General features: G+C 39.1%; 2 protein-coding genes and 1 pseudogene across 2 annotated transcripts; 1 reads left to right on the top strand and 2 right to left on the bottom strand.

Moving 5' to 3' along the window:
• Positions 1–1,757: 1,757 nt before the first annotated feature.
• LOC149013254 (NADH dehydrogenase ubiquinone 1 alpha subcomplex assembly factor-like protein (DUF498/DUF598)) lies at positions 1,758–10,484 on the top strand. Its single transcript, XM_089159898.1, has 5 exons — positions 1,758–1,988; positions 2,307–2,423; positions 3,329–3,363; positions 5,132–5,232; positions 9,961–10,484. Exons 1-5 carry the CDS (start codon positions 1,816–1,818, stop codon positions 10,045–10,047), a joined length of 513 nt encoding a protein of 170 aa, XP_089016024.1. The 5' UTR covers positions 1,758–1,815; the 3' UTR covers positions 10,048–10,484.
• A 1,634-nt stretch (positions 10,485–12,118) lies between these two features.
• On the bottom strand, positions 12,119–13,641 carry LOC149013253 (F-box protein At3g07870-like). Its single transcript, XM_089159536.1, has one exon. It carries the CDS (start codon positions 13,468–13,470, stop codon positions 12,250–12,252), a length of 1,221 nt encoding a protein of 406 aa, XP_089015662.1. The 5' UTR covers positions 13,471–13,641; the 3' UTR covers positions 12,119–12,249.
• Positions 13,642–15,207: 1,566 nt separating this feature from the next.
• Positions 15,208–16,747, bottom strand: LOC149013252 (F-box protein At3g07870-like; annotated as a pseudogene).
• Between the last annotated feature and the right edge of the window lie 1,159 nt (positions 16,748–17,906).

Genomic DNA, 17,906 nt, shown 5'->3' with positions numbered 1-17,906 from the left:
GGTTCAAGACTTCGGGACTTTGAAGTTGCTGCTAGTTATTAGTCAGATGTTGGTTGGGACCTGGGACTGATCTGCCTGAGTCAGGGGCATCTGCAGCTCTTTGTGGAGCATAGTTAGTACGTGACAGGAGGAAAGAAAGAACTTTATAATTCCATATGGAAGATATTGTTAACAAACATTCTTCTTGCTGATTGACTGCATTGCAGCATTTTGGGCCATAGGACATTGGGAGTGTTAAGCAGGAGGTCAAAATCTCTTGCCATCACAACCCTGTATGCTTGCAAGAGATGACCAACACGGTTGGATTTCTTGATGAAGACCTGGTGGCTACATCCAAGGTAGCAGAAATCTATCTAGTTGATATGAGGTTCACGACAAGCTACTTGAGGTGTAAATGCAGAAGCAGCATGACTACCGATGCTGTGTTATGAGAATTGGGATCTATCTCTTAGGCTGTGCTATGCATGCCTTTTCTGTGTCTTCCCTACTAGAAACCACAGGAATCAGGACCATGGCTTGTTACAGCTCTTCCGTAATTGTAGGGCTTCGGCCTTTAAGCTTCAATTTTCATGCATGGTTAGCATTGTTGATCCTCCTTGTTGCAACCAAATTTGACCCTTTTGGGTGAATCTTGATCAAATCCGCTTTGCTAGGCTTGAGTCCTATTCACCGAAGAGAATAATGAGTGTGGGCTGACTTTGGTGGTCACATATCACCTCTAAAGATCAAGTCAAATTTAAAAATCTCTCTCTAAAAAAGAACTTTAAATATCCAAACCAAAAGGCCTAGCATGTATTATTGGTTTGGCCTTGTCTTCCTCCTAAAGACCCTTGGTCGACCTAAAGCCTCGGGTAAAACCAGCATTTGTGAGAGATACATGTGTGGTCTTTTTGTAGGCTGAGCCTGCTGATCTTGCGCTGGTCATGTTGTTTGTTAGTCGATATTGAGTAGTCGTATTTGGTGCAAAGTGGCACAACACTCTTCATGGTGCAAAACAATCCCTTCACATTGATTGTTATGTCAATGGTATATCTGTATCATTATAAAGGCTATATACAGTTTCAGTTTATATAAGGCTATATACAGTTTCAGTTTATCTTAATAAGGGAAAATGATAATCACCCTAAATGGATGGTTGAAGCATTGAGGCTAGTACTTTCTTCAGTCCTCAATGAGTGGCAATTTTAGTTGACTGAAATTTCATGAGAATTTGTTTACACAAATTTCATAAGACGGGGAATTTTTAGTACCCGCACTTGAGTTAACCCAAAAAAATTAATGTCTATTTAACTTAGGTGAAAATATATCAATGACACTCTCATTTGATAGGAAATCATAGTCTTAAAAAGACGAGTTATTTTAAAAGAGAAACCGTTAAACTCAACTTGTTTCTTCATTTTGGTCTAATCTCTTGTGATTTATTTGTTTTACAATTGCAATTTCTTAAGAAGTTTGAGAGATCTAGTTCATGGATAATATTTTTAAAAATTTAGGATGTGAAGATATTTTTGAAAATTGATAAATAATAATTAAATAAAGTGTTAGCAATAAGCCAGTAAAGGATATATCCGATAAATTGAATAATTTAAGGAATAACATTGAGGGGTGAGTTAGGGGTGTGACTAAAAATTGCCTAAATATAATAAAAGAACTGATTTTTTTTGAACCTGAAAATGAATGGATGAACCAAACGAACCAGAATCTAGAGACAGAGCCGGTTCACTACCCGGGACGTCTCTTTTTCCATCGTCTGCATTGGAGAGGCACAGAGAGAGAGAGAGAGAGAGAGAGAGAGGACAGAGAAACAGAAGTGAAATGGCTGCTAGACAGAGAGCAGCAACGACTCTACCATCTCTAATTCGTGCCCTTCGCAAGGAATCTCCGAAACCTGCAAACCGAAATCTACCTTCTCTGAGGCGCGCCTTTTCCCTGTACGATCAGATTAATCTCATCGATCAAATCCCCGATGACCAATTGGTCTTTCAAAGGTAAATCAAGGTTCATCGCTACAATTCTTCACAAATACGGATAAACCTTAACATCCTGTCAGAAAATCAAGGGTTTCAACCCTTGTCTCTCCACTTCAATTGGGCATTGAGTTTTCCCTTTCGGTTCCCCCGTGAACAAGTTTCAACCTTTGTTAGCAATCCATTTCACTGGATTTCTCTCTTTTTTTTCCTTTTTTATTTTTATTTTTATTTTTAATGCTATTATATATTTTCTAAGTTCGGGAATTTCGTTAGTGCAATTATTGATGTGGGTGACTTTATTTTTTCTTCCTTTCTTTTGTTTTGTTTTCTCTGTAGCGTTGGCGATACAGGTTTTGTAGTAAACGGTGTTGACCACAAAGGTAGCTTGCTGTGTGTTGGAAACTTGCTCTTATCTTGGAGCCCCAAAAAATTCTCGGAGATTACTGCAGATAGGTAAGTTCCCTACTTGACCTGTTTATATATGTTTGTTATAATGTAAAGAGTGAGGGACTTCTTAAAATTCTTCTTATTGTTTGTTTATGTGAAAGTTCTGAACCACTTAAAAGATCTCCACTATTCAAACTGGGTGGGAGGAAAAATATAATGTTGAACATTCTAAACTCCTGTTAATCTGAGTAGCTGAAGAATTGAATACAACAACAACCCAGCCTTTTCAAATCTAAATGGGGTCCTACATGGATCCCTGCCCTCAGCTCTATTTGGGGTCATACTTGATAGAAGGTTTAAGCTGTCCATATCTTCCAAGATCACTTAAGATAAAGCTATCCTAGGTCTGCCCTTGGCCCTTTTAGTTCCTCCACCCAAATAGCTCCTCTGAACTAGAACATCCGCAAACCTCTTTTAAATATGACCGTGCCACCTCAGACGACTTTCTTGTTGCTTCTCATGCATTGGAGCTACTTCCTAATCAACTCTAGCATGATCACTCCTTTCGATGGATGATATATCCTTATCCAACAAAAATCATATTCTGATACTCTGTTTTCTTGGGTGATGGTTTTAGATTGTTGTTTCTTTTTCTGTTCCTATTCCATCTTGCTTCTAGGATGCACATGTAATTCTTTTCTTTATACTGTTATTTAAATGATGCTATCCACATTAGATTTACTGTTTAATGGTAATGTTTTATTCTTTGAATTTGATTTTTTTTTTTTTAAAGAAAATCCTTTTAAGCTGGCTCTCTTGCATATGGTTGGCATAATTGAACACAATGCAGTATTCATCAGTAGAACAAAGAAAGGCATTAACATTGCAAACTTTGCTTTAAGAAAGTCAACGATGCGATCATTTTGCTCATGTAACTAATATTTCGTTTCTGTTTTCCCTTACAATTGCAGCTTATCAATCTTCCAAGTCATGAAACCCACTCCAGGTGAGGGTTCTGATGCTAGTTTTTTCATAGACAATAATTGATGCAGTTACAGGCTAGTTAATTAGGGTTTACCTTTGTGATTTCCTTTTATTACTTTATATTCATGTTGGATGAGTCATATGATAGAGTGTGGAGTTTAATTCAAATTCTATTTCAGTTGTTAGGATTGAATTGGCTGAGCCCAGAAATGGTTTTTCCAATTCTGATTCAATTAAAATTTTATGGGAGTTCTCTTCCCTTATGTTTTCTTCGTTCCTGCTATTGTTACCACCAGCCTGTGAGAGGCTTGATCAATCTCTCATGTAAATGACCATTTTGGTCTGAAGTTTCGGGGGTCAATTTCTCCTACTTAGGGTAACTGATTTGTGTTTCTCTTAAAATTCCTCTTCCGCAAGAACCAGACCTTGGACTGTTTAGAACCTACAAGTCTAGCGATTTCAGGACTTTCCTCAATATATTATTTGGTTTCTTTTCAGACTCCGGTTCCGCATAGGGGTTCTTAAGCATCATTTAGTTGGACTTGATCTTTGTTTCTTAGTTGATCTGTTCATATTGAAGAAGAAGGCATCAAATCTTCTGACTTGCTTTTGAAGGCAGGTCTTTGGAATTAAACAATTCTCCCTCATTTTTGAAACTTGTTTTAAGTTATTCCAGTCTGGATTTTAATACCAAATTCTCCCTTTTTCTTCTTACTCTTAATTATTGTCACCTTCCTGGTTTGGTTTAGTTTGTTCCTGAAGGTCCTAACAGAAAATTATGAGATTGGCATTGACCACTTTATTTGAGTTTCTTGATACAGGTGGCTTATAGCAACCCAGATTTAGGGTTCGGGTTGCATCAATTTGTATCAAAGCTGAGAATCTTGCCAAATTATTATAAAAATAAAAATAAATAAATAAATAAAGAACATCTCATTGCACAAGGTTATTGCAACCGCAGGTCTCCTGCACCCAGGTTGGGGTCGGGGGGATGTATGTAGATTGTCCCCTGATTCATAAAAAAGAGGCTGTTTTCAAGTTTTTGAATGCACAATCAACAGGTTGCAATAGCAACACTGATTTTTCCACCAATACTCGATTCTTTTCTCCTGTTTGGGATCATTTCAAATTCAATTGAATAGTTTGAGTCAGTTACGTTCTCCTCCAATACCGCATCCAAATGGTGGCCTACTGTTAGGGCCCTAGGATCATGCCACATTGAGGAGAGAGAGGGTTAGTCTTGGTTGGTGGGTTATAAATATAAGGGAGGGTGTGAGGAGAAGTTATTGAATATTTTATGTGACTGTTTGGGCAGCCTTTGGCTGTGAGGCAGCATATGCTGTGGGGGTGATTGGCACCGTCAAAACTGGTGTTATCTCTCTTTGTGTTTGTTCTTCTTTATTTCAGTAATTAGATATTATTAGTTTTGGTATTCAATTTGTGGGTTCTTATCACGTACTAATTGAATGGTTCGAACTCCAAATAGATGAGTGGGTGGGCTGCCATCTAGGAGGCGATATATTGTCTTGTCCTTAGTCTGCGAAGATTTGGGACACATCAATTTTTTGGGTAGCAGTTATGTACACTGTTTGCTAATTATTTCTTGGTTAAACAAAGTGCAGCCACCTTTATTCTCATATATCCCATCTTTCCCTGTTGAAGGTCTGCTTGTTATGTGGACAGTTCTTTTATTTTCAGGGGCAGTTAATTTTTGTTTTAAATAAACATCCTGCTACTGAATTGCACTTTATTTATTTCTCCGTTAGTTTACGTGTTCTGATTGTTTCCAGAGATTTTGGTTCTGGGCTGTGGAAGGGACGTTCAACCAGTGGATCCTGAACTTCGACGCTTCATTAAGTCTACTGGCATGAAATTGGAATCAGTTGATTCGGTATTGATTACTCTTCCCTAAAGTTTACTTTTTTCCTTCTAACTATGTCTTCAATATCTCAATCTATTTATTTCCTCTAGGTACCACAGACTTGTTAATGGTTCAGTTGTATGGAAAATGTACACAGAAATATCAGTGCTATGAAAAGTTTCATATTTCCTCCTTCCTCTGCTATGTTTCAACCATGTATTTAGTTCTTCCTGAGTGAGTGAGGGATGTTTGGCATGGAATTCCATATGCTTTTGTCTAGGTTTGGCCAAAATAAGCCGTTGCGTGCTTTATTTAAGGTGTCAAGAAGTTTATATACAGTTGCTGGTATTTGATTTGCAGGATGAAGTAGCAATACTAATCTAAAACAAATAGGTTTTTTTTCTTCTATGTTTTGGGGTTGGGGGGGGGGGGGGGGGGAGTTGGTTGGTTGTGTGAGCTTGGCGGTGGTTATGACTACTCCTTAAATGCCAAGTTTATCATCAGTTTGTCAACCATGTATCTATATTACTATTTAGAAAGGTGTGTGTATATCATGACATCATGCATGTAGTGTAGGCTATGGTGCAGAGGCTTGAATTTTCAATATTCAACTTAGTGACAATAACCCTTTGAAGTTATCTATTCAGACATAAGCTAACATAATTCAGTTAGGTGTAGTGTTAATTATATATATATAGTGTTAGAATTTTCATTAGCAAGCAGTAGAGTTTTGAGTTCATATTATTTTAGTTTTTGAAATTGAGTGGTTCTGTTTCTTGTTTGCAACTCTTTAAATAGATGCATGTCGTGTATTGTTGAACAGGTTTAGAATAGATTGGTTTATCTTTGGCAGAAATAGTAGTGGCATACCTAATAGTTGCATAACTTGCTTCCGACTTTTTCTGCATCAAACCCAATTTCCTTCTATTCCCAGATTTGGATTAAATCTTTCCCATCTATTTCTCTTTTCTTCTTTCCTTATTATTCAATTAATCCGCATTGTTCTATACCTCTGGCTTACCAACACTGGTGGTACTGCTGGCTAAGACGAAAGCTGCTAGACTCACCGAATCCTCCTTGAGTCGGGCAGATATTTAGGGGTTGGTTGTCATCCACTTAGGCAACTCAAACAGTAGACGCGTGACACCAGACACCATGTCTGAATAAGAACCAGGCCTGCACTACTGCTGATCTCAGCTTTACCACCTGCAATAGCTTCAGCCATTATCATTTGATGATCTGTTTTGTATTGATCAATTGGATTTAGGTAACTCTTGGGTTAGCAAAGTCCTGGTGAGTTTTCCACTCTGTTGTGTGCCTGCTGAAAGGCTTTCTCATCCAAAACTGCAAGAGCTAACTGGTGTATCATTGAAATATGCCATTGTATGGTTGAAAATAACCTCCTTTTGAGTGTCAAGTCATATTTGATCCAATAACTTGTTATCTTACTTCAAGGGCTTGATCTTGCCTCTTTGATGACAAAATTGTCAGTTCTATTACTACTAGTGATATTTATCATTTGGTGGGCCTAAAGCCACTCAAATTAGGGTCTTCGAGCCCTGAGATTGCATCACTAAGAGTTGAAACGAGGAACTTTTGCTGCAGGGGTGCTCAAACATGAACATGTTGACTCCTTGAAGCTTTTAAGGTTTTTTTTTTTTTGGATGAATAAATAATATATTAAAAAACAAACGCACATACATCAAGCCCGAAAATTCGCAAGGCTAAAGAGCAAGAATAAAGCTAAACGGGACAGGACCCAAAGAAAATGGGCCGAACAGAGGCCAAAAGAAACTATCTTGCAGAATTTTTCTTTTTTTTTTTTCTTTTTTCTTGGAGGAATTGAGACCAACCAGGAAGTCTTCACCGAAAGGGTTGTGCCCTTTAATAGGACAATTACTCCTACACTCAACACGATCAAAGTCATGCGTAGGAGGGGAGAGCGGAGAGTCAGGAGCAGGCTCAATAGGGGATAAGTCACAGATCAGAGGGTTGGAAATGTTAGTGTCAGCTGAAGAGACTAAGGTCCGGGCTTCAGATGTGTGGAAAGAGGACTTGAGAGTTAGGCTAGGGGGAGAGCCACGATCAAAGGAAGACAATGGGCCAAGCAAGTTAGAAATGGGGAGAGAACAAGGAGGGGGGGCCCAAAATAGAAAATGGGCCAAGAGATATGGGCTTGGGACGAGTATTAAGATGGGCCACCGTAGAGGGGAGGGGAGAGGGCTTGAGGATGGATAAACTGGGTGATTGGGAGAGAGGGGCAGAAACGCTAGGAGAAGAGGGAGAAACGATGAAGGATAACAGAGAGGAGTCAACGCGACCCACGGCTTTACTCGTCAAGGAAGGAGGAACTGATAGGTTAACGGAGGTGTGATCAACACGGATCTGAGGCTCTTTACCAGCTTCGGAAGGGTCTGGCGGATCTCGATCAAAGTGAAGTGGATCGTCGAAGATAGTATCTGGCGGAACTTGATCAATGTGCAGCAGTTCGTCGGAACTAGAATCAGGTAAATCGACAGGACCAAGAGATGCAGAGGGCATCGTCAGTGTGGCTGCAGGGTCAACAGAGACCAAACTATGGCAGGAATGGTTCAAGACCTCGTGGGAAGAGTTAGGCACCACCGGCGGCAGAGTTTTGGGAAGACTTCTTCTATTGTAGGTGTTTGCAATCACCGGAGGTGGAGCAGTCGCCAGAGAAGAGACGGAAGACCTTGCAGCATCAAAAACAGGGTCCTCAACAGAGATTTTTCCTCGGGATTCAGTCAAGGATTGAGGAGGAACTCTGTTGAACTAACCAGCCGACAGAAAACGATCGTCAGGGAGACCACCCTCATCTGTCAAACGGTCTTCAGTGATGGCGTTGGAGGCGGCAGCAGGAGCAGGGATTTCCGGCAAAGTGACCTTTTCCAGGAAATCGATTGTTCTTCAAGGGTCTTTACCAACTAGAACCATTCTCTCTGATGACGAGGGAGAGTTCTCGCGATGAATTTGGACTTCGGAAGATGCAGATTTTTGAGATGAAGAGGCGCAGGAAGCATCTTCATGACCAAAAGATGAGCACCGATTACAGCGAAGATGCACCCAATCGTAGGCAATTATTTGTTCGTATTTCAGGCCATTATCATCAGCAATAGAGACAGTCACAGGGAGAGGTTTAGAAGCAGGGAAATCCACACACAAGCGAGCATAGGGAAGTCTTTCCATCCTGAGAGTTTTCGAATCAGTGTGCAAGGGTAAGCCGAGAGCAGAACCAATGCGAATGAGGCAGTCACAATTCCAGAATTCAAGGGGAAGACCGGGAAGGCTGATCCATAGGGGAAGAGAGTTGAAGTTGACCCTGCGGAGGGGAGAGGAGGGAGACCAAGGCTTGATGAAAATTTGGGACCTGCCCACAGACCAGGGAGATCCATCTAGAGCACGGGACTGGCAATCAGGGGAAGAGAAGTTGAAGAGGAAAATTCCAGACTCCAGCAGGTAAGTATCCATGAGCGCAAATGCTTTCCATTGCTTTGCAAGTGAATGTTTGATTATGTTGAGGGGGCGGGGGAGGGCCCAGGAATTGGCGATGATAGCAGCTTTCCATCGATCAATATCAGGGGCAGTGGAGGAAGATGGGCAGTGAGCAACGGGGGAGGGGTTGAAAGAGGGGGGGGGGGAAGGAAAGATTTAGATTTTCAATGGAGGAGTTTTTGTTGGTGAAAAGAGAGTTCCAAGGTTTTTGGGGAAGATTTTGGGGGGTCAACGGAGGGAGCAGGGAGCACAGGGGTCGCTGGCAACTGAGACGACATGGTTCTCAGGTCACCGGCGACAAGGGAGGGTGGGGGAGAGGGACGATGGGTGTCAGAGCATCACCTGAACTCGCTTTTGTCCAATGGTCTTATATGGGCATTAGAGCAAAGTTTTTTCGGCTGGATGGGAGCCTTTCTGGAAGGCATGATTTTTCAATAATTCTTTATCCCCATGTCCAAAAATGTCTGCTTTTAAGGTTGAACTATGAGAGAAATGTCTCTGTTCTTTCTTTTCTGTATTTTTGCCTCCAGGTGAGTCTATGAATGAGGCTCATAGTATGTAGGAACCTTAGTAATTTTCTCTGATATCTTAAATTTTAGATTTTATCCGAGTTTACAAATGTTCTTCAACTTTCCTCTATATTTTTGGTTTGACCACATTAAAAAGCATATAAGTATTCCTATTCAAAATTTATGATCACTGAGGTTCCAAGCAACATAATGAGTCGTTGTTGGCTTGTTGCTAGTGATTTTCTCAATTTCTACATCCATGCATTATTTCTCTTCCAGACTTGTCCTTCTGATAAATGAATTCTAGAGAGAGATTGATCTTTTTGTGGTCATCATATATCTAAGTTGTCTAGTTGCAAGCATTCCCCTCTTGAAAATTTGTGCCTACTGCCAACTTTCTGGTTTCCTTATGTTTTTCTTCCATGTTTTTCTTAGTCAAATACACATTGATTATGGTATATGTTACTATTATTTGTTGATGCTATTGAGCATTTGTCATGAGTTTGGAAAGTATGGAGATATTAGCAAGTGATAGGAAATTAAGAACAGCCGTGAAAACCCAGAGGTGCCCGCTTACCCCTATTCAAATTTCTGATGTTGTCAGAAATAAACTCTGGCATACGGTTTAAGCCTTAGGCTCCCTAATTAGATGGTTTCATTTTCCTTATACATACAATTCAGTTCTTTACAGACATTGAAACTGTTAATTCTTAATGTGGTTTAATTTCACTTTGTGCAGAGGAACGCTGCGTCAACATACAATATTCTGAACGAAGAGGGGAGAGTTGTGGCTGCTGCACTACTTCCATATGGAGTTTCTGAATGAGACTTGATTACTCGATCTTTATTTTATCTCCTTTCTGTTGGCTCAATCAGATCCTTTTGTAGCAAAGCCATGAAACTATTAAGGATATCAAAGCCTCCCTGTAGTAAAATAGCTAATCAAATTTGCCTCTTATGTGAATAACTTGAGTTGGCTTTTCTAAGATATTGAACCAACAGTTGAGTTTTATGGATAGTTTGTGGGAACTCCTTTTTGGGTCTTGGCTCGCAAAAGAATGAAGTTGTGTGGATCCTTTGCCCATAAATATTCTTCTTAGGTGGCAGATAATGGAAGTATTTTTAGAAAGATGTGACTATTGTTCCTTATATTCATGTGAGAAGAAATTTTGCTGGTAAATGTAAAGGCTCCTTAAAATGGGATTTCTGGATTTGTATTAAAACTTCATAACAATTGCAAAATAGTATGGAAGAAACTTCTTGAGTCGAATCAAATTCCAATTTTCTGACAGAAACAAAAAACAGATAATCACCATTGTGGAGAAGGGTGCATTAAGACAAGTGTATTGATGCATGGGAATTGAAAGTGGGAGCTAATGGTGCAACTCAAAATATTTGGTTCCTTTAATCCCATCAGTTGAAATATCCTTACAAATAAAAGTGACACAAGGAAAAGAGTTATTTGTTTTTGAGGAGTACAATGACCAACCATTGTACAAGTTAGGAATACAAATTAATGTAATCATCAGGAAGCAGTCACAAAGAGATTAGGATGGATAGATTAATATCCTTGTGATTGACGTTAAATACTCAAGATAGTGGAGTAAAGCATTAAAATGCCAAATATAATGCTCTGATGCTTCTTTAGCTAGACTCCAGCTATCTTCCATCTTCTTGCTATTTTTCTTGAGAAATAACATTTCAAAGGTTATCTTCTAGACGCCCATTTTGTCATGTCCCTATGTCCACGTGGCTCTGTCAAGGTGACCTCCTTGAGAAGTCACTTGCCGGAAAAAATATGTCTAGTGGTTCTCCTAAGCTCCTCAAATTGGGTCAAAACCGAAACAACACACACCAAATCAAACGGTCCCCCCCAGTTCGTTGGTCCAAGTGTTGTATAATATGATTAGGCTTTTTGTGAGACAGGAAACAGCTGATTCAAACCTGAGTAGATGGACACCACAACCTGAACTAAGATGCCACAAGCTGAAGCTGCACTGAATTCCTGATATAAAGCCACCACCAAGACAACAAGAAGCCACACAAAAGCAGTAACTTCCTGTTCTCAAAAGGAGACATCAAACCTCATGTACAAAGCAAAAACCCCCAACCACCTTCGTTTATTCCCTTAGCTAGAAATCCTGCAATGACAAGAGAGTTATTTTCATATCTTTTAAGTAACAATAAATCCACTCGATTAACCTAATAAGATATTATCTTAGGCCCTTTTTGGTATCAATTCCTCATTCTATCATGACTCACAGGTAAGTCTGCTTCTTCTCTTTCTGATATCAACTTTCATTGAACTACCCTTTTTTGTTTCCTGGTAGAAACCTTCAAGATGCTAAGCTCTCTATCATCATTTTGTCGTTTGAAACCTCCTTTAGCAAACAACGAACAACATTTTATGTATGAATTTCCATTATCATTTTCTAACCATTTTCATTTCCACACACCAAACATATTTTTTATTTTATAATTTATTATGAACAAAATTTATCAAATCATTTTTCATTTTTAGCTAAAAAGGATTCTTATGTTCATTTCTTTTAAATAGGCACGATAGAGAATGAGAATTGATACGAAAAAGAGCTTGATTAGGCTTAAGATGCCTATATATAACTGGGTTCTTCAATACACCACACATGGTAGCATTTAATCGTATTAAAGATCGAAGAGAGGATGGGAGCTTCCTACTTCTGCGATTGACAAATCATAACACACATGTCAAGGATGGATGCATGGGTAAGGAATTTGATTCTTAGACCCAAAGGAGCAAAAAGAATTCCATGCCATATAGTTTCGTACAAAAAGAGCAAATTTCATCACATTTAAACCATTCACTGGTAACTGATTTAACCAGAATTCCATTAAATTTTATTCATCCAAAAAAAAAAATTCCATTTAATAAGATTCGCCAAAAGAAATGCTTATGTCGAATAAGAAACACCGAATATCACAACTGAAGAGCATCAAAGTAAATGATGAACATAGAAAAATTGTTCCTTCACACATGCTGCTACTTGTTTCAATTGCAGGTGTTGGGTGAAATTAGAGTCCCAATAAAAGTTCCAACTTCAGACCAACTTGGAACACCTTGAATTTGAATGCTTCTAAACGTTTTTCTTTCTGGATCATACAGAACTAGCTTTTTATCATGATTTTGCAGAAAAATTTCCCCATTCTTAGTAAACCCAAGCGGCTTCAAGTATTTATGATGGCCAACACCCTGTGGTATTATTGGTAGGCTGATAGAGAACTGTTTACTCCAAGACTCTTTCACTCCATAATCCTTCATCATCCAGATCTTGACCAGACTATCATAGGAATATGTACAAACCACAGAGAGAAGTCCTCCCAAAACCTCCAATTTGTTAAAAGATTCATTATCCTCGAAACAGGGACTTGGAAATTCTCTGAAGCTCTCGTCTCCAACATCACAACAAACAATAGGTTCAGCTTCTTGGCCGCTACTTAAAATCCAATGAAGAGCTCCATTAATGAAAGTTCCAGAAGGACAGTAACCAACAAGCCCATAGGGAATTTCGCCGATTCTCCGCCATGAATCCGATCCAAGGGTATGAACCTCGACCAAGGAGCTACAATTAGTTGGGAAGAAACTAATTCTAATTACCTTGTAAACATTCTTTGATGGACTGTAACCAAAACTCATCAGAGGCAAACGAGAATCTGGATACCGCTTTGGTGTGAAAGGCAATTTATTGAAGTCTCTGGTAAATGGGTTCCAAACGATGACATCAAGGCAACGCCTCGTGAAACCCAAAAGGCAAACCAGGCCATTGCAGGAGCCAACAATCCCAATATTGGAAAGCTTAAATGGAATCTCAAGTTTTACGGGATGATCATCCCAAGTGTCATTATAATCAGAATAAAGAACATGATATAGCTTGGGTCCACAGTTGAGTATAAGATCAGGGTTAGAAATATTGGTTTCAACTGATCGATTCAGTTGCAGTTCGATGAAATAAGAATCTGAAAGTAGATCTCGCCAGGTTTTGCAAACACACCTGAATTGAAAGAAAGACCTCACCGATATCCTTGGGAAAATGTTTAAGAGAATATCATATGGGATGTCACTCATGCTGCCGCCCAGGTTTATTGCTGCAGTTTTGCAGCTATTGCTCTGGCCTGATGGAAAACCTGCTTGGCCGTCTTCCTTTAATGGCCACCGAGTGATAAGACTTTTCTTTTTCGATCGATCCAAAGCAGGGGAGGGAATACTACACATATCATCATCATCATCTGGGTAAGTCCAACCCACCAATGCCCTCTTCACTGACGTGTTGAAGCAGCCCTGTGACTTCGATTCATCGGCATGGACTTAACCGGAAAAAAACCCAATGCTGTCACACATCTCCCTGGCTGTGCACAGCAGTGCAGTGCGAAACCACAATTCGACACGTGGGCGTATTCTTAATGATTAATGAACAGCTTAACATAGAAATGAGGATTTGAAGTGAAACTGACCCACCTACCTTATGACCCATTAAAAAAAAAAAAAACCGTTTTCCTGACCCGCTTCTAAATATGGATGCCAAGATTTTTTCCCATTTTTCTCCCATTGTGTTACCATGCGATGTTCCCTTTCCTCCTTCTCTGTCGCCCCAGTAGCAATAGCAGTTGCAGGTGTAGGTGGAAGAAGAGCTTTAGAGAGATCGATTTGCTGTGTTTCTAGGTTTCGAGCGATCGATCTGTTTTCCCTTGAGGTTGATTCTCATCTTCCTCTCCGCCACACCAGTTGATATGGCTAATGGATGGTACCTTTGGAGGAATTTGTTTCTTCGAAGCTCTCTGATTGATTAACCCGTTCTTCTTCTTCTCCTTCGTTTGTGAATCTGGGGTTCAAAATCTGAGGTTTTGGTTATGAATGAACCCCAGTTTTTGTTTCGAAGATCCATATGTCTGAAACAATGACTCATAGTCAGCATGTGGAGAATGCAGAACATGAGTTGGAGCAGGAAAATAAATCCCAAGTTGAAGTCGATGCTGATCAGCACGATTCAGGCTTGACGACAGAGAAAGAAGAAAAGGCAGAGGATAATCCTTCAGTAACACTGAGTTGATGATAAGCATATGGAGGAAAGCTTGGCTGAGTCAAACGATGGTTCTTACTTTTAACCGGGTCATTAAAACGGATTTTCTTTTTTTAAAATGGGTCATAAAGCGGTCAGTTTCATTTAAAACCCTGCCTTCTAATCTGAGCTATTTATTAAGAATACACCACGTATAGAATTGCGGTGCCGCACGACAGAAGATTTTTTTCCCTTAACTAGACTTGAACTGCTCATCTTACATGCTCCACGCTGATGAATCTATTTTGGTTCTCTGATTTCAGAGAGTCTTCTTATAAGACGATTTAAATTTTTCCTAAGGGTGGCTCTGAAATTTCTCTAAAAATTTTGAGTTTTTTTTTTTTTTTTTTTTTTTGAGAAAAATAATTTTCACATTACAAAGAAATTTAATTTACTGATATAAAACCCAAGTAAATTTAAAACCTTGGAATCGTGGCTTTCATTCTCCATTCCAACAACCAATTTGCAGTGTGATTCTACTATTGTATTCAATCTTCTTGCTCTTCAACCAGCTTTTTGGCTAAAATTAATATCAGTTAAGACTTTCTTAGTCACTCTTTCACTCTATGTACGATTGTTTAATAGAAAACCATTAATGACTCGTTCCTTTGATCAACAATTTTTTAAAATGAAAAAACTACAGCTTTGCTTGCTTCTTCTGCATTGAAGGCTTCTTGCGTTTCTAAAATCCTATTTGAAATAAAAGTAACATAGGACCCATTATCAAAAGTTCTACAAGAAGAGAAATTAAATAGGTTTATTTAAAGATTTTCAAAAAATAAATTATATTAATTTTGCATCAATTTTATAGGCAAACCAACCACTTGTAAAACTATTAACACCATACTTGAAACCAAACGACATAAAAAAGAAAAAAGCAAAATTCCCTTCTCTTCTTTCTTTTTTTCATTCCCCTTCAACCAAACGTACTAACTTAAATCTGCAACTTTGTTGCATTGTTTTGAGATCATGAAATGTCTCTTCTTCATCTCTTGTTTCTTATTCTAGGAGCTCTGAAATGTTGTGTTCTTGAAAAGTACAATTATCTACGCAAGATAGGTGCAACAGGAGAAGACACGATGAGTAGGGAAAATAGGTGGTTTTTATCTTGTGACTCGCAATAAACCTCCTTGGTGGGGGAAGGGAATGGCCACTTCTAGTGCAAAAAATGGTAAGTTACTTCTTTGGATACCAAAACCCACTGCAAATTCTGCTTTCAAAGGTTCAATGGAGTGCTGGATTGGAAACAGGCCTGAACTTTGTCATTTTTGCAGAAGAGTGGCCACTCTCAGATCAATGCACAGACTCTTTTGAAATAAAGGTTTTCAAAAATCACTAGTATTTAGACTAATAAGCCATTAGAAATGCAATTATATCCTTCACACATGTTGCTTCTCGTTTCAATTGCAGGAATTGGGTGAAATAAGAGTCCCAATTAATAAAAGTCCCAACTTCAGACCAACTTGGAACACCTTGAATCTTGATGCTTCTAAATGCTTTTCTTTCTCTGTCATACAGAACTAGCTTTCTGTCATGCATCTCCAGAAGAATATCACCGTTCTTTGTAAACCCAAGCGGCTTCAAGCATTTAAATTTGCCGACAACCATTGGTTGGCTGATAGAGATCTTGACCAGATTATCAGGGTATTGTACAAATCACAGAAAGAAATCCTCCCAAAACCTCCAATTTGCTTTGAAAAGTATGACCCTCCGGAATAGGGATTTGGAAATTTTCTGAACTTCTCATCTCCAACATCAAAAGAAACAATAGTCTCAGCTTCTTCGGAGCTGCTACTTGCAATCCACCAGTGAAGAGCTCCATTAACGAAAATCCCAGAAGTACTGTAACCAATAATTCCATAGGGAATTTCATCGATTCCCTCCCATGAATCCAATCCAAGGGTATGAACCTCGACCAAGGAATAAGAAGACCTGCTCAACCTAAGATTGGCAGGGAAGTGAATAACTCTAATCACTTTGTACACATGCCTTGATGGACTGTAACCAAAACCCATTGCTGGAAAACGAGAACCTGGATAACGCTTTGGTGCGAATGGCAATTTATTGAAGTCTCTGGTAAATGGGTTCCAAACCAAGCCATTGCAGGAGCCAACAATCCCAATATTGGAAAGCTTAAAGGGAAACTCAAGTTTTACGGGCTGATCATCCCAAGTGTCATTATGATTGGAATACAGAACATGATACAGATTGGATCCACATTTGATTATGAGATCAGGGTTAGAAATGTTGGTTTCAACTGATAGATTCAGTTGCTGTTTGATGAAATGAGGCTCTGAAAGTAAATCACGCCAGGTTTTGCAAACGCACCTGAATTGAAAGAGAGACCTCACGGATACCCTTGAGAAAATGTCTATGAGAATCCCATATGGGATGTCCCTCATGCTGCCGCCCTGGCTATTGCAGTACTGCTGCTATTGCTCTTGCCTCATGCTTGGCCGTCTTCCTTCAATGGCCACACCATCAGGGAGCTTTTTTATTTGACTGGGAGAGAATATTACATATGGAGAGTCCAACCCAATGATCCTTCACTGACGTGCTGATCATTACCAACTGGGCAACCTTGTGACTCAGTCAACAAATCATTTCGTGACTTTTTCTTGGACCAATTGGGGTGTTAGATTCATCTGCATGGACTTGACTTACTCAAAGGGATATACCAAGTGACCATATCTGAACCGCTCATCGGACTTGCTCTGTGTTGATGAATCTATTTTGCTGTTCTTTGTTCCGCCATAAATAAGCAAAATCAAGCAACTATCATGGAAGTTCTTGCGATCTCTTCAGGCTGATTTTGTGAGGAATGAGTCCAAAGGTGATGAAAGCTTGAAACCTAAAGTCTCTGAGGATCAGCCGATCAGGCTCTCAACCACTGTAACCAAACAAAATCTCAAGTACTCCTCTCTCTTGACCTCTCTCGATCTTTGCATATTTTCTGAAACTTCCTGCAACTCTTGTTTTTTTTATTTGGATTCACATGCAAGTGTTTTCCTGAATGAATTTAACTAGAAAAAATCTAGCTGTTTGAATTTCCTAAGATTTTGGCTAGTTGATTCTCATCCGAGGAAAATTTGATTAGGATTTGAAGAATATGGAGATTTATTGAAATCTCTGTTTGTCATTTTCTTTCATTATTATTAGGTACATCAGTGTCGAATCTTCATTTTAGTGGTCTCTTTCTGTAGAGATTACGAGTTTATGATCAGATCGATTGACTGGTTGATTTCTCTATTCTAGTAAATAATCTGCTATGTGAATTTAATATCATATTCGATGTTCTTGTGCTTCATATGCTAAAACCAACGTCAGTAACAATTTTCTTGATAACTCTTTCACACTATTTTGATTGTTAATAAAATGTCGCCATTGGGTTATTCCCGATCAACAATTCCTAGTTTTAAAAAAACCACAGGTTTGCTTGCTTCTTCTCTATTAAAGACTTCCTATGTTTGATCAAAGTTTGAGTGATCAAGGATTCGAAAACCTTTAAAGTCCCAATCAACTGTCAGGGTCTTTTGGTTTTGCAATGAAAGTAATACAGGTCCCATTATGGAAAGTCCAAAAAGAGGGGAAA

The sequence above is a fragment of the Hakea prostrata genome, chromosome 6 (genome assembly GCF_041222555.1).
Source record: "Hakea prostrata isolate BN-2017 chromosome 6, UWA_Hpros_2, whole genome shotgun sequence".
Taxonomy (NCBI): domain Eukaryota; kingdom Viridiplantae; phylum Streptophyta; class Magnoliopsida; order Proteales; family Proteaceae; genus Hakea; species Hakea prostrata.
Note: the sequence above shows the minus strand (reverse complement) of the source record. Positions and strands in the feature narration are given on the sequence as shown.